General features: G+C 45.1%; 1 protein-coding gene across 7 annotated transcripts in view; it reads right to left on the bottom strand.

Annotated features, from left to right (window-relative positions):
* Positions 1–23,820, bottom strand: part of PDE4D (phosphodiesterase 4D) — a 925,196-nt gene that overhangs the window by 171,200 nt on the left and 730,176 nt on the right. For all 7 annotated transcript variants that reach the window (XM_083153306.1, XM_083153323.1, XM_083153297.1 and 4 more), the window contains 3 exons: positions 17,802–17,838; positions 13,817–13,890; positions 11,169–11,218 (listed from right to left, as the gene is read on the bottom strand). In XM_083153306.1, the coding sequence (XP_083009432.1) occupies positions 11,169–11,218; positions 13,817–13,890; positions 17,802–17,838 (161 nt within the window). The remainder of the gene's footprint in view (positions 1–11,168; positions 11,219–13,816; positions 13,891–17,801; positions 17,839–23,820) is intronic.

The following is a 23,820-nucleotide window of genomic DNA, read 5'->3' as shown; positions in this document are numbered from 1 at the left end:
GCAAGGTATCCCCTGCTGTGGAATTACCTTATTGACTAAGTTGAGCCCGGTGGTGGTTTACAAAATACAGGGGACCCCTACATATTTTCCCCCACATTTTAAGATCTAAGTACTGCACACAGCTCAGTACATTTCAGCCACCTCATTCTGTAAGTAGAATTTTTTTTTAAATATGTGCATTAAGTTTATTCCACTCTTTACAATAAATAAACATACAGAATATAACACATAGAATATCATTAAAGATAGGGCATTGAAGTCAACACGGTTTTTAGGAGCCTCATTCTGGAAAAGTAGGCAAGTATTGGTTGGATTAATATATAACATCAAAGCAATTGGGGATAGATGATCCACCCAGGCATAACAGGACAGTAGAATTTATTGATTAATCCTAAAGTCATATTTTCCCTTTTTGCAGTAAGTGTCTCTGATACTTATTAGTTGCAATATTACCTCATTTCTAATTATGCTAATTAATAATCCTGAAACCTGAAAATATAATATATATTTTTTTTAAGGATTCCAAACTCTGTATACCGAGTCTTGTTCTATAGGAGTTAAGTAAAGTCATGTATCTAAAATTTCAAAATTACAATTTGATAAAGTTCAGCTAATATATCATGGTGGGTTTACCGTACACCAAGGTCCATCGTCAGTAATTTTCTTATATTGGAAATGATAAACAGCAAACAGGGTCTTGTATTCATTGTAAAATGTTCCCACTCTGCAAATAATGCTGGGTACACACCAGGACGACTAGGGCCCGATCCCCACAATCTAGATCCAATTCCGATCAATTGGATGTAGATTGTGTGCTGATTGGGCCCTTTTCTGACCTGGTGTGGACCGATACCGATCCGATGCGCGGTCCCGCGGGTCGGTCGGTCGTTATTGAGATCCTACCTGCTGCAGGTAGGATCTCAATGACGACCATACAGCCGGGTGCGGGTCGCCATCGGATCGGACCCGCTCACGGTGCACATCGTGAGCGGGTCGTGCCCCCCCGCGTCATCGTGAGCGGGTCGGACGAGACACTGACGACCCGCTCACGATGTGCATCGTGAGCGGGTCGTCCTGGTGTGTACCCCGCATAAGGATTGTACCCCAGTTATCCTTAGGGGGGGTACACACCAGAACGATTAGGGCTCAATTCCATCAATCTGGATCCAATTCCGACCGATTGGATGCAGATTGTATGTAGATTGGGCATGTTTTTGCATGTTTAGGTCCAATTCCGATCCGATTCCAATCCGATGCGCGTCCCCGCTGTCGTTTGGTCGTTTTACAGATCCTACCTGCTGCAGGTAGCATCTGTAAAAGATCCATTCAACTGGATACAGACTCAGATCGGATTGGGATCAGATTGGATGCAGATCGTTAGCAGATTGTTAGCAGATTGTGTGCTCCAACAGTTCGTGTGACCATCACACAATCTGCTAACGATCTACTAACAATCAGGATCGTTCTGGTGTGTACCAGGCCTTAGTGCCTGTTTCCCGTGTGTCCAACTCTAGTGGCTGGTGTAGCGTGTACTGTACAATAGTAACCCTAAATACAGGAATATTTGCACACCAGGTACGGTAGATCTACACTAGCATTCAGTGTGTAATCCTGAAATGAAAATATTTAAGCCAATATATTTTTCTAAAGAACAATTAACTGTAAATACGGCAATGCTGATATGTAATTACTGTGAATAACATAACGTCATGGCGGCCTACTTGTAGGACCTTAATCCATTTCCGCTGCATATCTCTGCAGTCTGCTTTAATTAGGGAAGGTAAAGCTTGTTAAGTAATACGTTGTTATATAACTCTAAGCAGAGAGAAGCCCTACAGCATCTCATTTATCCAGAGTACATTCTGATGCCAACATTTAGCAAATAATTAGTTAAAGCAGACCGTATTCATCAAACGTATTGCAAAATAATAATATTGAAGATGACATACAGTATTCGGGTATAATCAGTGTTGCTCGGTGAGCAGGGGCAAGGTGGTTTGTACAGTGTCAGTAAGCATAGCTTTTTTTAGCGAGGAAAAGGCATCCTCACTGTCAAGCCCCCTCGCCACCCACTCGCCGTATTCTGCGTTCTGGGGAATTTAGAGAACGGCGAGGATTCCCTTAAACGGCAAGGTTCACCGCAATGCAGTGAGCCTGCTGCATTTTTTGAGTCGAGCCTCGCCATTTTGGTGTCTACACTCGCTTTTTCCACCTTGACTCAGGGAACAGACGAGGTGGAAACGGCGAGTTGAATACAGTCACCTGCTCGCCCCCCCAATTGAATATACCCCTATGTCTATCCCGCAAGCAAAACAGAGCACAGTTCCAGTACAGAAAGAAGGGCTCTGTTCCTGCAGTGATGGCCGGGCTAGATTTAGGGCCCCTTGGGCTAAAAATAGTGAGAAGCAGAGGAGCTGGGACTAGTGCAGAATGGGTGTTACAAGTACTTTGTGGGTGTGTCCAGAACTGTGTGGGTGTCCAATACAATGTGGGTGTGTCCAGTCCCATGCAGGCATTTACACCCCCTATACTATCAGCCTCAACGTATTAAAATGAAAAGTAGAAAAATTGCAGAAATGTATTTATTTATTTTTGGGGGCGGGGGGCGGGGTGGGGTTATGGGGAGTGAATAGAGACACATGTTTAATCATATGATTTATTATTGACAACTGTGTGGCAAGCTGGGTAGCTGGTAACAGTCTGGGCCTATTTGATGTGCAGACCTGGAGCTGTAGTCTCATCCTCTCCGCTATTAATCTGGTGCTGAGAAAGGGACAAAGTGATAAACCAGAACTTAGTAAATGGATAAAAGACAGGTGACAGGAGATCCAGACACACACATTAATGAGATCTCCGAGTCCCAATGCATGGAGAGCACATTGCCAGGGGAAGAAGGGTTTAATGAGATGTGGAGAATGCCTATACTTGTCGCCTCCCTGATGTAACTGGATGTGAATAGGTTTGGTACAGTAGCAGCCGTATGACATGGACAACCCAACACCTCAGAGTGTCCGAGATCTCTTTTACAATCAATGTTGTACCCCTAGTTCTGATTAACCCTTTGAGTGCCAACATCTCTGTGAGAGATGTGCAAAATACCCGCCAAAAATACCAGAGTCACTCACATTTGTTATATAAATTCAAATAAAAAAATGTTGTATAAAAAAAAAAAGATTACATTTCCTATACGAGGTAAATATTCCAGGTCATTGTGATGAATAAAAATATTTGCTTAGCAATTTTCACACCAATTTCGACAAATTCACTTGGCACTCAAAGGGTTAAACCAAAATAAACCATATTACATATTGCCATAGAAAACGGATAAAAAAAAAAAAAAAGCAATAAATATTTGCTAATAATAAAAAACGTCTTTTAGAATTTGTTTGAAACACAAATGACAAATAGCCATCAGTAAGCAGTGATATAAATGGATATATGAAAATGAGGAGGTGGTCTGACTAGAAAACAAGGAGGTGGTCTGACTAGAAAATGAGGAGGTGGTCTGACTAGAAAATGAGGAGGTGGTCTGACTAGAAAATGAGTAGGTGGTCTGACTAGAAAATGAGGAGGTGGTCTGCAAGAAAACGCAGAGGTGGTCTGACTAGAAAATGAGGAGGTGGTCTTACTAGAAAACGAGGAGGTGGTCTGACTAGAAAATGAGGAGGTGGTCTGACTAGAAAATGAGGAGGTGGTCTGACTAGAAAATGAGGAGGTGGTCTGACTAGAAAACGAGGAGGTGGTCTGACTAGAAAATGAGGAGGTGGTCTTACTAGAAAATGAGGAGGTGGTCTTACTAGAAAATGAGGAGGTGGTCTGCAAGAAAACGCAGAGGTGGTCTGACTAGAAAACCAGGAGGTGGTCTGACTAGAAAATGAGGAGGTGGTCTGTCTAGAAAATGAGGAGGTGGTCTGTCTAGAAAATGAGGAGGTGATCTGACTAGAAAATGAGGAGGTGGTCTGGCTAGAAAATGAGGAGGTGGTCTGACTAGAAAATGAGGAGGTGGTCTGGCTAGAAAATGAGGAGGTGGTCTGACTAGAAAATGAGGAGGTGGTCTGGCTAGAAAATGAGGAGGTGGTCTGGCTAGAAAATAAGAGAGGTGGTCTGGCTAGAAAATGAGGAGGTGGTCTGGCTAGAAAATGAAGAGGTGGTCTGACTAGAAAATGAGGAGGTGGTCTGACTAGAAAACGCGGAGGTGGTCTGACTAGAAAACGCAGAGGTGGTCTGACTATCGTAGTTGGGAGGCTTTAGCGGTTACGTTATATTTGTGCAAGGTCTGTACTTATGAGCTACATTTTCATAAATGGCTGCATTTCACATGTACAGTAAGAATCACATATGCAAGATGACCTTACTTAATAGGGGAGTGTACATCTATATGTGCGCCTGATGTCAATACTCATCACTGTGCAGATGATGAATGTTATATGTACTTTCCAGTAAAAGTTTAATTTTAGGAATTATTAGAACTTTTGAGAAAGGGGCATAGAAGCAGCCAAATGTGCTCTACGGAAGAATAGAGGCATCGCTTTCGCAGGTGGAGTTCGCAGGTGGAGTTGTAAACCCAAAGATACTGCAAACTCGGCTCCTACAAGGGTAAGTATTGTAGCTGTATGCAGCTTACCCCCTATAACACATAACGGTATGGATCAATCGGATTCGCAAATTACAATTCAGTGTGATTTCCCTCTATTGATAGCGTCACCTGTTACCCAGGTATCAACCTCACACTTAGTAATCATCAAATGCAAAGGTTATGATGGCCAGTCGATAATACCTATCACATGACATGCACCTGCAATAATGGTACAGCATCTTCCCTGCAATCTAATGTGCAACTGTATGATGTTCTGGTAAAGGTGGCCATACTCCTGCATAATCTGCAGTTTCAGACTAGATAACAGATTTTATGCTACATTGTGTACAACAGTCACCTACAGTACAATGCATTTGTCCATTTGGATTGAAATACTTTGTTACCTAAATGGAATGACAAATAAAGCTCAGTGAAATCAAATACAGTATTTTTCATAGACTCTATGTAGTTCTCTGCTGCCACCTAGTGGAACATATTAGATATAGTCCCTTGCTTTAAAATATATATATACTGTATATTTTACTGTATGCTGCAAATTCAAAATGTGAGTACATATTTGATGATGGGTAAAGACAGCTCTTTGCTCAGTGTAAAACAATAAAGCTGGACAGTATTTGTTTCCTGTATGCATAAAGGAATTAAGTATACTACATAAATTAAATGATGAACTAGTACCCTAATGGTTCAGCTGTAAATTTGCACCCTGTAATTGGATTTAAGCATAAAGCTAATAGTTGAAAACATTTAAAAAAATGTTTTTGTTGTGGTACAGATGACCCGAAACATGATTCTGGCTTAACAGCCCTTGCACTATTATTACCAGCATGCTATTCTGATTGCCCATCTACAGCAGATTTATAGATCTCAGAATATACAGAATAACTTGTATGGGGTAGTTGCTCAGAAGCAAAAAAAAAAAAAAATGGGGACAATTCCAGGGACAAATGTTTAAATCTTATTGGTCAGATTTGCAGCTTACAATGAATCTACTGGAGGCGAGTAAGGATATGGTAGGGGTTCTGCCACGCTATCTGTGTGCACAATAATGTGTCCATGCTGAGAAATGAAACGTACATTTTACTTGCTGTTCCCTAAGTCTTATTGGGACGGGTCAGATGTATTCAGGAGAAACATTTAGGGCCAGATGTATTAAGCTTTAAAAAGTGATACAATGGAGAGTGATAAACAGCCAGCCAATCAGCTCCTACCTGCCATGTCACAGGCTAGGTTTGAAAAATGACAGGAGGAAGCTGATTGGCTGGCTGTTTATCACTCTCCACTTTCTCACTTTTTGAATCTTGATACATCTTTAGTGATAAATAAGGGATCACAGGCCTGGCGCAGAGTGGTACGCTACACTGCCTTTCACAGTTCAGTGACAAACAGCAGACTGTGCCTGCACTGCGATCACACTGTGCATGTGTACAGGCGCCTACGCAGGTCAACTCGCAGTGAGGATTTCATTGCAGAGTGACTGACACCAAGTGATCATTTAAGGAAGTGTCAGCAAAGAGTCAGGTGTGGCAAGTCATGGTTGTTATCAGGGCATGTATATGCTGTCAGCTGCCATCACCTACCCAGAGAAACATGGTGCATGCGGGTGCATCACTACTGCTGCATCCACCCACTTCCTCCCGATGGTGCACACATATCTAAGTGACCTGAGAGTCATTTAGAATGCTGGGCGGGGTTTGGTGGACTCGTAAAGGCTGCTAATTTGCAGCCTTTCCAGTCTACGAGAATAACCCCGTTACTGCAGCTGTCAGTGTACTTTGCGTTGGGGCTACATATGTGTACACAATTGCAAATGAGCTTGCATTGAGTTGTATTGAGAGTCTCATTTCATTTCTGGGGGGGCACAGTCACTTCACTAACATTAGCAGTTCCGTGGCCTAGAAAATCAGACTTGCAATTGCATTAGTGTACAACTCTTGGCTATTACAATACAATTTTACTTGAAATAAAAAGCCAAATCCCTCTTTTACTGCTTTATTATAATACATGTTCCCTAGCCTCCTGTAGGTACACATGGCTCTGCTCCTGGACTTACCTTGTACTGTATGATTGCCGCCACCTGTGGTGAAACACACTACTCATCAATTACCTCAGTGTAACACAGGTGATAGCAATCACACAGGAAGAGGTAAGTCCATTTTGTACCTAATGCTATGGGTCATGTTGGAGAGTATGTAGCCTACTTCCCTACATTTCTGTCTACTCTCTGGGAGACACTTGACCACAAGGGGCTTGGACTGAATGCTACATCATTATGCCCCACCCACAGTGCAGCAAATACAGCTATTCGCGGGTCTATGAGGAGGGGGCAGGGCTAAAATGACGTGATCTGTGTAATTTTAGCCCCGCCCCCTCCATGAAGAGCTGCAAATTTAAGCAGCAGAAAGGACGAGATGCGGGGGTCTTGGGGCATGCGGGAGGCTTGCCCAACTTTCGGTGGGCCGGGAGGGGACCCGGTTTTCAGAAGCCTCCTGGCAATTCCAGGAGGATAGGCAAGTATGGTATGTAGTTCCATCTGGTATGTTCAGATGAGTACTTCCCACTAGCCACTAATGAATGAATACACAGGAAGACATTCAGAGCGTCTTGTATCTGATTGGCTGGGGCGGTTATGGTATAGATCATGGGTCCTCAAACTGCGGCCCTCCAGATGTTGTGAAACTACAAATCCCAGCATGCCTTGCCACAATTTTGCTATAAGGGAGTGTTTCTAAAGTAAAAAATACAATAATATATTTTAAAAAATTATTTTTATTATTCTAATAATTTTTAGAGTCAAAACTCTGGAGTACAAAGTCTATGGCAGGTGAGGCAGTGCCTCACCTGGCTACCTTTTCTGCACATCTCTTTTTAAAACTCAGCGAATCTCCAGCAGTACACACTGCTGCCCATGTGTATAATGCCCACATGCACCCCATGGCTCATAAATTGTGAGCAAATCTGGCTCTGGTACTTGCCAGGGACTCCTCAGCCATTTACCTCACTGCACGTCCCTGATATAATGTTGACCTATTTTTGTCCTTCGTGTATTATAACCATCAATTACATTAATTTCCAGTCAATTTTGACTACTTCAGAATATTGTTTTTACCAATATTGGCCAAAGGCTGCAGAGAACTTGCTGGCTAAACTAAATCACAGAGACGCGGCACAGACACGCGGCAGTTTAAAATACTATAAAACATCTATGAAGCATAGTGTCACAGCAGTGACAGACAGGATGACAAGTAAATAAACTATACTGTACTAAAGAAGGTTTTCAATAATCAAGAACTTGATCAGAGGCCAGAGGCCACCCATAAATTGATTTTATTAATCAAAAATTACATCAGAGGTCCAAAGCCAATACAGGGTGATTCAAGGAAGAGTAACAGCCTAGATGGAGTCATAGCAAAGGTCCTGGAAACTGTACCTATAAACTTGGGTAAGAAGCAGGTGATGGAGGGTCTTGCAAGATACAGAGGGAATACCTGTCTGTCAAACACACACAATAAGGGAGGATGAAAATACTCTTTCTGTGGACGCAATGCCAGGAACAGTGCCTAAACCTCTGGATGAGAAGTTGGTATGGATGGCCTTGCAGGATACAGAAGAACATCAATACCCCAGTAAGGTTCCATAATATTCAATTCTGTCTGTCACACACACAATCTTGGCAAAGCTCATAATGAAAAGAGATGGAATTGTCCTTGGGTCCTCCCACCCAACCATATTTCATACAGTATATTAAAAAGGACAAACTGTTTAATAAACCAAGCACTTCAGCTAAATGGACTGTAACTCTTGTGGCTGAAGTGCTTGGTTTTTTTGGGCCACCACAAAAGAAAACATATTGGCAGTTTAGTTAAACCAAGCTATGAATGGGATTTAAAGCATCTAGCAGTGTTGTTATGGTCATATTTTTAAGATGTCACCAACATCCTCATCATTACCCTCATAGCTTGTTATGCTGCCCATACTGTTTTGAGATATTGCATGCAATCATTCGATTTCGACCACATCTGGCCGATAATTTGAATGATTTTATGCACAAAATGTGTACCATTCGACACAATGCGTGGGCACTCTGGTCGAATGTCGGGTCGCAAGGTCTTATGTGCTGCACATAATATTTATGGAATTGCAAGAGCAATCACATGTGGTTTTTTACCACATGCGATGCTCGAATGCAATCCGCTGGTGGAGGGCGGAGGGAACGCTTTTTTAGCAGCGTGGGGATGGGGACAGGGGGCTGGAGGGACCGCTGACAGCTGTAGCGCTAGCGGGTGTCAGTCAGCGGTGCCAATCAGAGCACTGCACAGTGTTTAAACACTTCTGCCGCCACCGCTGGCCTCAGCCGCCTGCTAGCGCTATTGTGGCGGCAGAATTGTTTAAACACTGGGCAGCCCTCTGATTGGCTGAGCTATCTTAGCCAATCAGAGTGCTGCCCAGTGTTTTAAACACTTCTGCCGCTACCGCTGACTGACCACCGCCGCCCGCTAGCGCTACTTCTTGCAAAACACAATGCCACCCTCTGCTCTTCCAGCACCCGATGTGCCATCTCAAGATGGCATGCGACATCGGGTGCTGTAAAGGGGGCACTTTAGCACCAGAAGATGCGATCGGGTTCGATGGACATCGCACTTCGATGTCACATCGAGTCCGATCGCACAAGTGTATGGGCAGCATTACATTGATAAAGAACAAGGTTTCCAACTTTGCTTTAAAAACCAAAATGAGTTTGTACAAGGGGCTCCAATTTTTTTCCTCCCAATATTAAAACCACTATATTAATGGTCAATTTGTATATTATTATTCAAGTAATTATTTCCTCCATTATATTGATGTTTACTTTATCTTATGGAGACAGTTTTTCTTCCTGGCAGCAATATTTGCTGAAAAATTTGAAGGAGGAGAAGTTGTGGTGTTTTGTGCCACTTGAGCTCACAACTTTCTCACAAGGAGCTCTTTGCACCTCATAAAATCTGTGTCATTTGGAAAGATGTTACATAGGTCTCCAGTACCCTTCTTTTCATTACAGCAAATTGCATATATAATACTGGGTTGTTACACTAGCTGCACCTTTGCTACAGAAGTTGCTTTATGTATTCCACCATAAAACATCTGTCATGCCACTAGAAACATAGATGCTCCAGAGTGTGTGGATTTGTAGAAGTGTCAATGTGGACATTAATCTTAAGAGATTTTTCACAAACTCCCCTCTATCCAACAGGTGTTAAAACCAGGACAACCATGTAGGCATGCCACAAATGGAGGAGGAGCCAATTCTCTGAGTATGGATGAATAGCCAGTTAGGTGCATAGTTGCCTACCCTCCTGCATTCTGCAGGAGACTCCCTGAAATAGCAGAAATCTCCCTCGCTCCCTCATTAGTCTAGCAATCTCCCTCATTTCACCTAGCCCACATTAAACTGTTACTTTTTTGCGGGAAAAAAAAAAGGAATGAGAGACGGATACATTTACATGGAATCATCAGCACCATTTTCCAGCACTTTACCAAGTATGGTATCTCTTACTAACTGCTTTGGGGCTCATCTACATTTGGATATACAGTAAGTAATTTTAGAAGATTCCTCTCAGATGTAGCAGTACACACCCACGCTTCTAGGTGCAACGTGCACAATCTCCACAATCTCTCATTATATGGAACTAGACACGCCCTTTGGATGGAACATGACACGCCCTCTCAATGGGGCGCTTTGCAAATTTCTACTACCAACTATAATCTCCCGACAGACTCAAAAACACAAAGTCGGTTACTGTGTACCCCACACAGGCTTATAAACTCCCAACAGTAAAGGTCTCCATAAACTATGTGATAAGGGCCTGGTTTCACCCAATTCCTGTGGATTGGGCCAAAAAATAGGGTAAAATCAGCCCTAATCGCATGTGTATGACAATCGATCCGATCTGATGTGCGGTCTTGTGCACATCGGACCAGAGTCGGAGGTCGACCTGCAGAACATAAGATAAATCGGAATCGCATTCATCAGTGGCACATCGCGGGTGCCTTTTAGTGTCCAATTCCTTCAGTAGGCATCGCTGCCCTCCTGTGATTGCATGTGATTCATAATAGCAAAGGAAACAACTAAAATCCTCATGTACTGGAAGAAATCCTGTAATATCTCTATCAAAATGTCTCCATCACCAGCACTACAGCGACTGAGTACATCAGCGGACAATCTATTACACCACAGCAATGTCACTAGTTACTAGCAATCTAAATTAGCTTCAGCACATAAAATGGCCGCCTCATTTTGCTGCAATTTCAGGTGCAAAAGTATTTTGCTCATGGTGTTTGTGCATTATGATCCTGTATAGGTAATTTGTTATACTTCTTACATGATACTCACAACAAAAACATCACAACTTTATTACAGTTGTTTTTCACATGTAAACACAAAGCACCAAGTGCTTAATTTAAAATTTCATGTAGCATTTTTCTCTATCTTTCTGGCAGAAAATGGGGTGTATACAGTTCAAATTTACTGCGGAAAAGGTTAAAGCTGTTGATTTGTTTCTTAGAACAGAAAATACAACAGGCGGTTTTGCCTTACCTGGTATACTTGCTTTGTTGATGGATGGTTGGTTACACATTGTGGACCTTCTATAAAATAAAAGAATGCCAGAAAATAATGTTTTAGGGAGGATATAGAAATGATAGTGATAAGAAATAGAAGTGTAATTATACAACTGGAATGGATCCCTTAAGTTAGTCAGAATTTGTAGTGTGGAACAATTCTCAGAGCCATCTAGTGGCCATATAGCTAATTGCTGCCATGATTTATTTTACAGAATATATCATTTCTGAATAAAGCTTGCAAGCCATTTTGGAAGATCTTTCTTTTTATAGGGCAGATGTACAGTATAGGGCAGTCTTGGAGACATGTAAAGTGAAGAAGTTCCCAATTGTCATTTATCTAGCACAGACTTTGAATTGCCAGATGCTATTTGGTTACTTTAGGCAATGTTTGCACTTTTTTTCTCTCCAAGGGATCGATTTACTAAGCTTCTGAAACATACAATTATAAATACTACTACTACTAATACGGTACTTGTTTCCTATCTGGGCGCCCGTCGCGGGCATCGCGGGTACATTTATGTCTGGCCGCGACGCGACCGACGCGATGCCCGCGATTTCCCATTGAAACCCATGTTAAACATGGAAATCGTGTCGGTCGCGTCGCGGCCGGCCATAAATGTACCCGCGATGCCCGCGACGCGATGCTCCCGATTTCCCATAGGAATCAATGTTAAAAGGCCCGATGGCCACGATTTTACTGTTAAATGCCTCAATGGACCCGATTTGCCCATAGGAATCAATGTTAAATGGGCCACAGAGCCCAAATAGCCCCAATTAACCCTTAAATGTCCCCCCCAATTTTTGACGCCACCCCACGATCGACGCCAACCTGAAGCGTGGCGAGCGCAGCGAGCCCGCGAGGGGCGGCGGTACGCGTCCTCCGACCTTTTCATGCCCTACTATCCACTAGGGCGTGGTGTGAGAATATAATAGTGTGGCGAGCGCAGCGAGCCACCGAGCCCGAAGCGTGGCGAGCGCAGCGAGCCCCGCGAGGGGACGCGGATACCTCCGCGTCCCCTCGCGGGGCTCGCTGCGCTCGCCACGCTTCGGGCACGGTGGCTCGCTGCGCTCGCCACACTATTATATTCTTACACCACGCCCTAGTGGATAGTAGGGCATGAAAAGGTCGGAGGACGCGTACCGCTGCGCTCGCCACGCTTCGGGTTGGCGTCGATCGTGGGGTGGCGTCAAAAATTGGGGGGGACATTTAAGGGTTAATTTGGCCTATTTGGCCCCAAATCGGGTCCATTGAGGCATTTAACAGTAAAATCGCGGTCAATCAGGATTTTTAACATTGTTCCCTATGGGAAAATCGCGGTCATCGCGGGCATCGCGGCCATCCCAATTTACCCGCGATTACCGCGATGACCGCGATTTTTACCCCCGATGACCGCGATTATGATCGTGGGCGCCCAGATAGGAAACAAGTACCACTAATACTAATAATAATAATAAATGAGCATCATATATCATCAAATATATTTGTATTTACTATTATACAATAGTCCACTGAGAGAAAGCGCACCTTCTGTTTAATATAAGAACATTTGTAGTAATAAGGAATTGGATGTAAGATCTAATGCAGGCCTTGCCAACCTATGGACCTCTAGCTGTGAAACTACACATCCCAGCAACCCTTGCCACAGTTTTAGCATTTCCTAATAGCAAAACTGTGGCAAGGCATGCTGGGACTTGTAGTTTGAAAACAAATGGAGAGCCACAGGTTAGCCAGGCCTGAGCTAATGCGACATTACTGTGTTCTGTGCAGGGGGCATAAGGGTTTCTGAAAAGGTAAATGATTTCTAACAGAATACACTATTACAAACTTACCACAAGGTGGCACTAAAGATCATTGGAAGTTATTGGGAAACTTGATTCTAGGGAAACTGTCCTAAATACCCAGTCTCCTGTGCAAGGGCAGCAGGACAACTAGGAGCTAAGCTGCAAGTAATGTCCGTTTCTCTCTGTGGAATAAGCCAGGGCTAAAATTGAAAAAAAAAAAAATGCAGCATGTACGTGCCTTGTTTAAATGTAATATTACAGCAAGTAGATTTCTGTTTTGACACAGGACGGAAAATCAGTCAATTAACTGTCTAAGCCTGTCCTATCTAGAAAGCCATGTATTAGGTCCTACAGAATACATGTAAGATGCTGCAGTTGTGGCTTGCGTCACTACGTGGCAATAGAACAAATCTGTAGCATTTGTGACCAGTTTTCAGTTGTGACCAGTTTATTTAGGACAATCCTTGGAGAGATGGATCTATTTCCCTCAGGCCTATCTATACTCACAACAAATACATGTACATTCTGTGAGGTAACTCCTTGCTCTGGAGACTGGCAGAACATTGTATTACTATGGCGGCACACCAAACTTAGCAGAACACCTCATACTGAAAGAATTCAACTGATCCAAACTGTGGGGTAAATGTACTAAGATAAGAGTTCTATTAAAGATGGGAGGTTTCCCATAACAACCAATAAGATACTATCTACTATCTTCTAGAATGTGCTACTCAAATAAGAAGTAGGATCTGATTGGTTGCGATGGATAACATCCCATCTTCAATAGAATTCCCACCTTAGTAAATGTATCCCTGTGAGCTTCAGAGTCTTTTCACTTACTTGCTGGGCGCTCGATCTTGCAAGTTGGTTATTGCAGCAAAGTTATTCCTTACAGTACGTAGACTGGCCAGTACCTAAAGACAAACACATGTAAGTGTCAGAGGGGGTGACAGAGAACCATACATCCCACCGCTATATGAATACATAATCCCTGCTGCACTTATCTCTACCACATGACCCCTATATTGTACACATCAGTATGTGGAGGTAAAATCCAGAATTTACATACACCAGGGATTGGCACTGATGCATGTCTGACACCACTGAGGAACAAGACCTGTTTGCTAGGCTAGGTATGTCCGCAGCCTAGAGGACAGGTAATCTGCTCTCTAACATGTGTGGGTATGTGTACGGTAACAAGGAGGAGAAAACATTAGATAGTAGCTCATTAGAATGGAATGATTTCTCCTGCCTTCGCTAAGACAAGTCCACCTGGACTGACTTTTCTAGCGCCTGCTATCCTCCGAATTCGGGGCGGGCACTGACGTCCCCCATCATCAGAAATTATGATTTGCGGGTGTAAGTGGAGGGGGCTAAAATGACGAGATTTGCCATGTTTAGCCCCGCCCCCTCTGTGTACACCCGCGAAAGCCGGTATTGGGATGCCGGGGGTACAGTGGAATTTGGTAAGCAAATGTGTTTTAGTCCCGCCCCCTCCCGCGGACCCACAAATTCCGGCATTTCTTACAGAGACTCGGGGGGAAGGGTATGCAGGAGACTTGCCAAGATTCCCTGGGGGGGGGGGGGGGGGGCTGGAGGGGGACCTGATTTTCGAGAGCCTCCCGGCCATTCGCGGACGGTAAGCAAGTATGTTGCAGGGGTGCCTTGGGTTGGTGGACTAGGATCAATTCATATTATTTATGGTCAATGTAACAGGCAAAACCAGTGCTGTTGGCTGCCAATCATAATATATGTGGACAAACAGAAGCCAATCCCATCCCTCACCACATAATTGTGACATTTGAACTCGCTGGATGCAAGTCTTTATTCAGCCTTAACTACTATGTAACTATAAACACAATTTACTTATTTCAATATTTTTTACAGAATTTCTCCTTTAAAAAACATTTAACCTTGGGGTGCCTTAATTCAAAAAAGTTTGGGAATCGCTGACCTACTGTACACTGTAAATTGTGAACTATCTGTACAGTACATTACCACTAGGTGGTGCTGATCCTCAAGGATATGAGAAAGATGACTAATACTCCGTTCTCACTGCAGGCAAATTCCCGGGTCTAGCATGTCGACCCAGAAATTTGCCTTTTAACACAGGTTTTTTTGCAGTGTGAACGGGCCGCATACCCGGATCTCATACACGGGTAAAAGCCTTCTTTTTACCCGTGTTTGAGATCTGGGTATGCAGACAAGGGTTGACCCGTTCTCACTGCATAAAAACCTGTGTTAAAAGGCAAATTACCGGGTAGAACTGCTTCACCCGGGAATTTGCCTAGCAGTGAGAACGGGGGTCCGTCGCTGCAGTCCCCGGCATTTTAATTTTGTTTTCTTAATAAATATCTCATTAGGGGCGGGATGCAGCAAGCATCAGAGACTTTGACAAAGGACAGTTCTTGCAGTAAGAGATGTCCTTTGCTATACAGTAGTAGTATTTCTGGGTTTAGAATCTGGAGTCATATCTAAGCATGCATTGCGTGCCGCGTGCGCTGCAGGAGGTGCTGGGAGAGATCCACTGATCTGACGATGCCCCCCCAGCAGCCAAGCCTCGGAACCCATCACATTCCAGGCTTAGAGCCAGGTACAAACCTCAAAACACCGGGCGATTCCAGTCTTATTTCTAAGCGATGTGACTATGGGCCTTATTCTGATCGGTGCGGCCCGATCAGAATATGCGGCCGCAACCGTGCAGGCGAATCCCCGCCTTCCATACGGATCGCCACCTGCCGTCCGTACGCGGATATGTGGCGATCCGCATGAAATTGACGGGGATACGCCTCCTCCGTCTTGGGAGCAGCCCCTGCATTCGATGGTCGCCGAACATCGAATGCAGGGCCGCACGCTCCACCAGGTCCCGCAACACAAGACCACACGGACACTTGTCCGTGTGAAATCATGTATGGGGGCGGGCAGCTGACATCCGGCGATGTCAGATGCCCGCCCCATACCCACGCGTCACGGCCTCATTACCATGCATACGCCCCGCGTTTGCATGGGAACGCCCATGAAACGCGGGGCGTATGCATAGGGTAATGAGGCTAAGTAGCCCCTCACGCCCCTCTACGCCCCCTGTGCGGCGTATAAAGAATCCGTGCGGCGAAATCGCCTGCACATGCGCAGAGTGACCTCTGCACACGCGCAGACGATCAACATCGGCGGTCCGTCCGCATGCGGGAATATCCGCACCGATCAGAATAAGGCTCTATGTGAGCTATGCATGCTAGCGAGGGGATGCGGGTGTCCCTGACGGTGGGGTAGGCATTCGGCAGGGTGGCGCTGACCTGTTGTATAGGCTGCGAGTATACGCAGTCTAGTGAACAGGACTGAATCAGACCCCATATGTTGGATGGAATGTGCTTGTGTGTACAGACCGTGCCAGACAAAACACAGATTGAAATCCCTCTCTGGAGAATATTAAAACAATATCGGCAGTAACTTGATGCCTGTGGAGCGACAGGAAAAGATGCAGACACAGATTCCCAGTTATAGATTCTGATGCTTGCAAATACAGTACACACAAGCATACAGTATATATATATATATATATATATATATATATATATATATATATATATGTTTTTTAAAATATATAGGGGTATATTCAATTGCTATTGGAACTGCCATCTTGGTGGAAAGACAGCAGTTCCTGACTTGAAAAGGTCGGAAGGGGTCCCGACCTATTCAATAAGAGCTGAATAGCCACCAATCCACCTGCTTTTGTCGGGAACATGACCAAATCCGGCAATCTCAATCAGACTTTATAAAGAGTCGGATTGAGGTAGGAAGGACGGCGCCGTGTGAGCAGCAGGAGCCCACCTGACGGCGTCCACCCACCCTTCTCCCGCAGCCTCCCGCCACCTCCTCTCGATGCTGGAGCTCACCCGTCCAGCCACTGATGGGCAGCCCTCCCAGCAGCGCTACCCAGCCGCAGGCTGCCCGTGCGTCTTCCTCCAGCAGCTCCCTCTGATTTTACACACAGTGAGCTGCTGACAGCCGCAGCACAGAGGGCACAGGAGCGGTGGACACAGGAACGGCCAATCTGTCTGACAGTTGGATTTGGCCGCTCATTTGAATAGGGCTTGTCGGATCGGACTTTAATTGAATCTACCCCATAGTTTCTCTGAGAGAGAATTGGAGTTTTAATGTTGTTTTGTCTTTTATGCACATTTAAGGTCTATATACGGTAGACATGGCAATTTCAATGAAATGTGTACATGCCCCCTCATTTTTTGAAAATGTCCCTCCCAAAATAGCAGCTGCTTCCTCTAACATCCTTAATAACGGTCTCCTCTGAGTTGGTGGCCATTTTGGGAGGGACACATGGGTACATATAACTAATATGGGGTAGGTCTTAAATGATGCCAATCAGATCATTTTGTTGATCCAAAGGTGTGGGGGTCTAATGATGTATTTGCATCTCCTCTACAGGCTTCTCCCGAAGAGGTGCAACATAAGGTTGGTAAATAGATCCACTATCAAACATGGGCGGTAGATGTTTAGGTTGGAACCCGGATCTACAAACTTGTACAGAAGGCAGATAACCGCAGAATACAATGTTCTAGGCTGTGCAGTTTATCAGTTGTGTGAATCTGAGCAGGACTTCTAGCTCGGAATGTATGGAGTGTGAGGAGCGCCCAGAGTGCAGTTCCAAGACAAACTGCATTACTACATCTCCACTACATTATATTATAACAGGTCCGTTAAAACGTTGCGCATTGTGAGAATAATGGACGTCGTTAGAAAGGCACATCGTAGCTGAGGAAGATAATCGGTTTCATTTTACAGTCCTATCATACATATCTCCACTACGTACCTGAGCAAATGGTGTTACAATCAAGTCATCTCCATGTCTGTAAAATAAAATAAAAAGCATTATAATTATTTAGAAGAATGAATAATGTAGGAGAACAGAATAGCGCTGCTTATTGTCACATATTTAATGAAAAAGACAAAAAGACTATATATAGCTCGATGTTTAGAAGGCGATTACAGAGGCCTGACATACTGCCAAGGCAATAAACACAGTGATCCAGTATGTTCTCCTCTTATCCCTGCAGCTGGGGTTCCTACCACAGTCACAGTACACATTGGTTCTCGCTCAAGTATCCCAGAATTCTCTGTGTCTGCAGTAGGCAAATTAGATTGCTAACTCCACGGGGCAGAAATGCATAGACAACCATGTCAAACAAACTACTAGCCATTTCTGACAGCATTTCTGACTGAATGGTCGAAATGTACTAAGATGGGAGTTCTTTTTTCACATGGGATATTGCTATGGGCAACCAATCAGAATACTGCTTATTTATTTAGCTCTGTCTAAAGAGAATAAGGGCCAGATGCCCTAAGCTTCAAAAATGATAAAATGGAGAGTGTTAAACAGCCAGCCAATCAGCTTCTACCTGCCATGTCATAGACTACTTTTGAAAAATGTCAGGCAGGAGCTGATTGGTTGGTTGTTTATCACTCTCCATTTTATCACTTTTGAAGCTTAGTGCATCTGGCCCTCTATATTATTTGAATGGTTACTCATAGCAACATCCCATCTGAAAAAGAACTCCCATGCACAATACAGACTCTGAAAAAGGGTCGACATGAGGTTTTTTTTTTTTACTTTTTTGAGTCAATGTTGACACCTGGGCACCTGGAACCACAAATAGTGTACCGCTTTGCATAGCATGCTTTGGGCCAGGTGACTTGTGCCACTACCACCAAGCCTTGAAAAAGCTGCTACAGGCAGCGAAACGCGTCGGTTGCAGGCACACTGCCATTGCTTTTACCATTTGCTGCTATTCCGGATACCAGTTGGGTCACCAGAAACTAAGTGCTTTTTATCTAAAAAACGGGAGAAAAACAGCCCCCCGGCAACTTCCCAGCTCCACCCAGGCACGGTATCAACTTCTGGAGGAATGCCACCTCTTTAAAGATCGGCCATAGAAAGTGGACATCAACATTGCTTCAGATATTCCATTGGGACGGGAGGCACGCCACCCCCACGACTTAATTGGAGGAAGCACTAACATCTCATCCACATCTAAGCTTTTGGGCCCATAAAGCAGGACTGAGCTATCCATCACTACTAAGGTGACGTTACCCACAATTCAAATTACACCGGAAGCAGCCATTTTTAATTGTACAATAAGCATGTTGTCTCTTTTTATAGAGTATTTTATCAATTTTGTTGCTGTTTAAATAAAATGTACACCTGAGTTCCCTGGAGTTTACGTACATCTGTACCAGCTCATGTACAGTTGCAGAGAACACATTCTCTAAATACTGTTTTTCTCATTGTTTTTCTCCTACCCCAGGCCATGTGTGACAGTAACACTACTGTGGCTATTTGGTGGGAAATGTAAACCGACCTTCCCTGGATAGATGAAGTTCAGTGACACAATGTGACTAACATTTACATCTTCTGGAGTAATGTTCTGCATCCATAATAGGAACGGCATCCCCGTCCTGATGCATGGGAAAATCATGATAGAAAAATGCACATGGCAAAATACTTCACTTTTCTCAGCTGGACAAGAACATAGGGAACAAGTCAGTGCCGGGGGGCAGCAGGCGCTCTCTGGCAGTGCTGTTCTTCATGATTTCTACATGTGCACCAACACCCGGGGGTTCAATGTGCGACAGAAACTGACACCAACCAATAGGGGCAATCATCACTAATTCAGAATCCCTCAAAATGGGGATGGGGCTTTCCAGGGATTCGGTATGACCTCACATCACTCCCTCAGGATACGATCACTAGGTCTACAAGCATGAAGGTCGACATGACTGAAGGTCGACATGGGTTAGTTCGACAGGGTCATTAGGTCGACATATACATTAGGTCGATTTGGGGAAGGTCGACATGGGGTGTTTCACTTTTTTTAGCTGACATGTGCCGACAGGCGGTATTTCAAGCCCAACCATCCACTAGGGCATGGTGGGAGTGACCGAAGCATGGTGAGTGCAGCGAGCCATGCGAGGGGACGCTGTGCTATGTTTCAGTTTCCATGTCGACTGTGTTGACATTCGGGTCAAGAAAAGTGAAAAACCCCATGTTGAGCTTTTGACTGTCAACATTCCCCATGTTGACCTAATGCTTGTGTCGACCTAGTGACCCTGTCGACCAAACACAAGTCGACCTTTAGTCATGTCGACCTGTTGCTTGTCGATCTAGTTGGTGTCTATCCAATGATCCTCTTTTCATTACTGAGGGGGTGTGCCATGCCATGCCATGCTCTCTTCACTAAGAATAGATGCCATGCACATCTATTAATACGCTGCTCTGTGACAGTGGTGACACTGCTCCCTCTCCACTCTCCCCACATAAGGGGCACCTGCAGCCCACCGGTGGGACAATCCTAGAAAAACATGATTCTCCAGAAGGTAGTCCAGACACAGTGACGTATCTAGGTTTTGGGCACCCCCCTGCCGTTAAAAGGAGGGCGACCAGCACCCGCCCCGCCGCAGCAACCCCCGCTCTGCCGCCCATGCAAACCCCCCTTCCCCCGCAGTCTTACCTACGTTCAGTACGCGCTGGTCCCGGCTCCCTTCTTCTGCTATGAGGACCACCACAAAATGTCCGCCCCCATACAGCAGACAGTTTCAGAGAACTGTCTGCTAAATGGGGGCGGACATTTTGTGGTGGTCCTCACAGCAGAAGAAGGGAGCCGGGACCAGCGCGTACTGAAGACAGGTAAAGACTGCGGGGGATGGCGGCGGGGCGTAACTATAGCACTGCAGCCCCCGGCGCCCGCACAGCGCCCCCCGCGGTCGCTGCGGTGCTATAGTTACGCCACTGTCTAGACAGCAGGGTTGGGTACGCATCTAAATGGGCAATCGTGCCAATGGTCTGGGCAGTTTTCCTTCACCCTGCACCCATCCTTGCTGACTTGATGGGGCCCATAGACAAAGTCACTCTAGTACCACATACCTCCCAACAGTCCCGATTTTAGCGGGACAGTCCCGATTTTAGCGGGACAGTCCCGATTATCAGGGCCTGTCCCGCTGTCTCACCCGTGGTCACCAGTGTCCCACGGTGAGGGGGGCTGTTGGGAGTCCCCCCTCTCGGCTGATAAGCAGCGGGGAATGCACAGCGTCTATTCCCTTAGCCAGGGGGCTGGGGGCATGGCTAGAGGCTCACAGAGCCTCTGGGTCATGCCCCCATAGCGGTAAAATGGGGGCGCAGCAGCTACGTCCCGCCTCCGTCTCCTCCAAAGTTGGGAGGTATGGTACCATACATACAGATAGGTATATGTAACCAATATCTCTGAATTCTATTATCATGTAGTGTTCAAGATTGGTTGCTAAAACTATTCAGTGTGCCGGGGGAACCAATGTCTTGTTACTTACTAAGTATTAACCCCTCCCTTGCATGCACCTGAAAAGTATTACTGAACTAATTTGAGCATCTACCACTATCTGTATGTATGTTGTGAGAGGCAGAGAGGAGCCTGTAATAGGCGGAGATGCAGGTCCTGATATGCCACATGGAGTAGTCTGGGGTTGCTCCAAGGTAGGTAGCTCTTAGTTCAGATATATCAAGTAAGGAGCCATTATCATGTGGCTCCTTGCTGGTTAATTGTAGACCCAATTTAGGGTAACAGTGGTGTGGGGTGTGGTGCCCCTGGACTGGTTGGGCTAGGTGGCTTTAGTGCGGCATGCCCTTACATTCTATTAACACTTTTCCCTCACTAACACTATCTCTCTCTTATTTTAATTACATTTAATTTATCTCTCTCTTTATGTATAGCTTCGGCTTCCTATCACTAATTATTAACACTTAGTATATCACTGGCATGCCGCGCTGGGCCTCCTAGCTTGTGATAGTTTTTGGGGTGCCAAACCCTGCACCTAGATATAGCGCTAGGGTCCCCCAATATACAGAGAAGCCTTGACGCGGCTTGGGGGCATACCATACACCTGCGCAGGTATATGTAACCAATATCTCTGAATTCTATTATCATGTAGTGTTCAAGATTGGTTGCTAAAACTATTCAGTGTGCCGGGGGAACCAATGTCTTGTTACTTACTAGGTATGGTACCATGTAAAGTACAGCAGGGTCTGCTAATGTCATTATTCCAGCACTGACATACTGTACATGGTAGCTGCAGGTTTATACACATTGGCACGTGGCTTTTGCCATGCAGACTCATTGTTTTATTCTGCTGTAAAATACACTAGAATCCATTGCTGCTGATTACACCAGGGATGATTATCCTTATCCCCGTGACTTGGGACGGTGATCACACATTCCCACGGACGTTATCAAAGGACAGACGCTCACGCTGGGAATTCACCACAAGAATGCTACATGCTGATATGTATTAATAGAAACTCTGTGCACGTGTTGCCCCCATTGTGGATAAAGCTGGGGGCTTTGCTATGCTCATTCAACTGATGCTTTTAGAAGTCCAAACAATAATGACCTGCAACACAATGTCATGCACATGATGCAGATCCCGTGAGGACTGCTAATGTCTAGTGACAATTCCTTCTAATCATTTTCCTGTCACTTGTTATGTGTTACAGAGAGGCCCAGGAGAATCTCCAGACGTTCGCTGACAGCTTTTTTCTGACTATAGTCATTATTAAGTAAATCTGAGTTCTACCCAGGGCCGGCGCCACCACTAGGCAAATCTAGGCATTTGCCTAGGGCGCCGGCCACTGGAGGGCGGCATTTTGTGCCGCCCGGTTACCTGTCCTACGGCGCTGTGTATTTAAATCTGGCGGTGGAGGCAGCGGTGGTCCCTGCAGTCCATTAGAAATAACGAGTGCTATCCGCCGGGCTATGCGGAAGCGCTTCTAGTGTGAAAACTCTGGCAGCACGGCGCAGGATGATCTCAGCCAATCAGCGTGCTGCCAGTGTTTTCACACTAGAAGCGCTTCCGCATAGCCCGGCGGATAGCGCTCGTTATTTCTAATGGACTGCAGGGACCCCCACTGCCTCCGCCGCCAGATTTAAATACACAGCGCCGCAGGACAGGTACACACACACACCCCCCCCCCCCCCCCGGGGCGCCCCCACCCCGACTCGCCTGGGGCGCTCCGGTGCCTTGCACCGGCCCTGGTTCTACCATTCTACCACTGCAGTTATCTGCTGCCCCCTTATACCATCTAGGACCCGTGCCAGATTAAGCCTTCGGGGGGCCTGGGGCACTTTAGACAGGGGGGGCCCCCTTGCAATTGTCATTACTGGTCGCAAACTGCATGGGAGAATATTACACTGTCAAAACAAAGGCAGTATAAACTTGGACAATGGGTAACTGCAGGGGGAGATAGATAGATGACTAGGCAACTGCTCCTGTCCTCCATGGACCTGAGAAGCATGTAATGAGCTACACCAATCAGAACTCAGCACAAACCTCTCAGCCTCTGCCCTCTTGTGCAAAGTGTCATGGGACTTAGTCAACTCCCATTTATGCACTGCACACTTGTGCAGTCAGTGTGCCTTGGCACCCCATGCTCATCACCATTAATCATTGTCACATTGGCAGATAGGTGAAGCTGCAGCACTACCCCACTGCCATGCACAAAACCTTTAGCTTAAAAAAAAAATACATAAAAAAATTATGGTTTTTGAATAGACAAAAATCAACTGGAGAATGTCTCTATGTGGTGCACCAAAGAGAAGAATAAAATGTAACTTTTAATTGATACTTAGTAAAATTAAGCGAAATAAAAGACACAATACATATACACACATACATACATGGACATGTATGTATGTGTGTATATGACCCCCCTGTCCAATATGAGTTTTATAATAAACTTTATTATTTATTAGTGTATTGTTTTGATCTGGGACTTAGACTGGTTGATTCAAATATTACCAGTCTTATGT

Source organism: Crinia signifera, chromosome 1 (genome assembly GCF_055691185.1).
Source record: "Crinia signifera chromosome 1, ASM5569118v1, whole genome shotgun sequence".
NCBI lineage: Eukaryota > Metazoa > Chordata > Amphibia > Anura > Myobatrachidae > Crinia > Crinia signifera.
The sequence above is the reverse complement of the archived record's forward strand: the minus strand, read 5'-3'. Positions and strand labels throughout refer to the sequence as shown.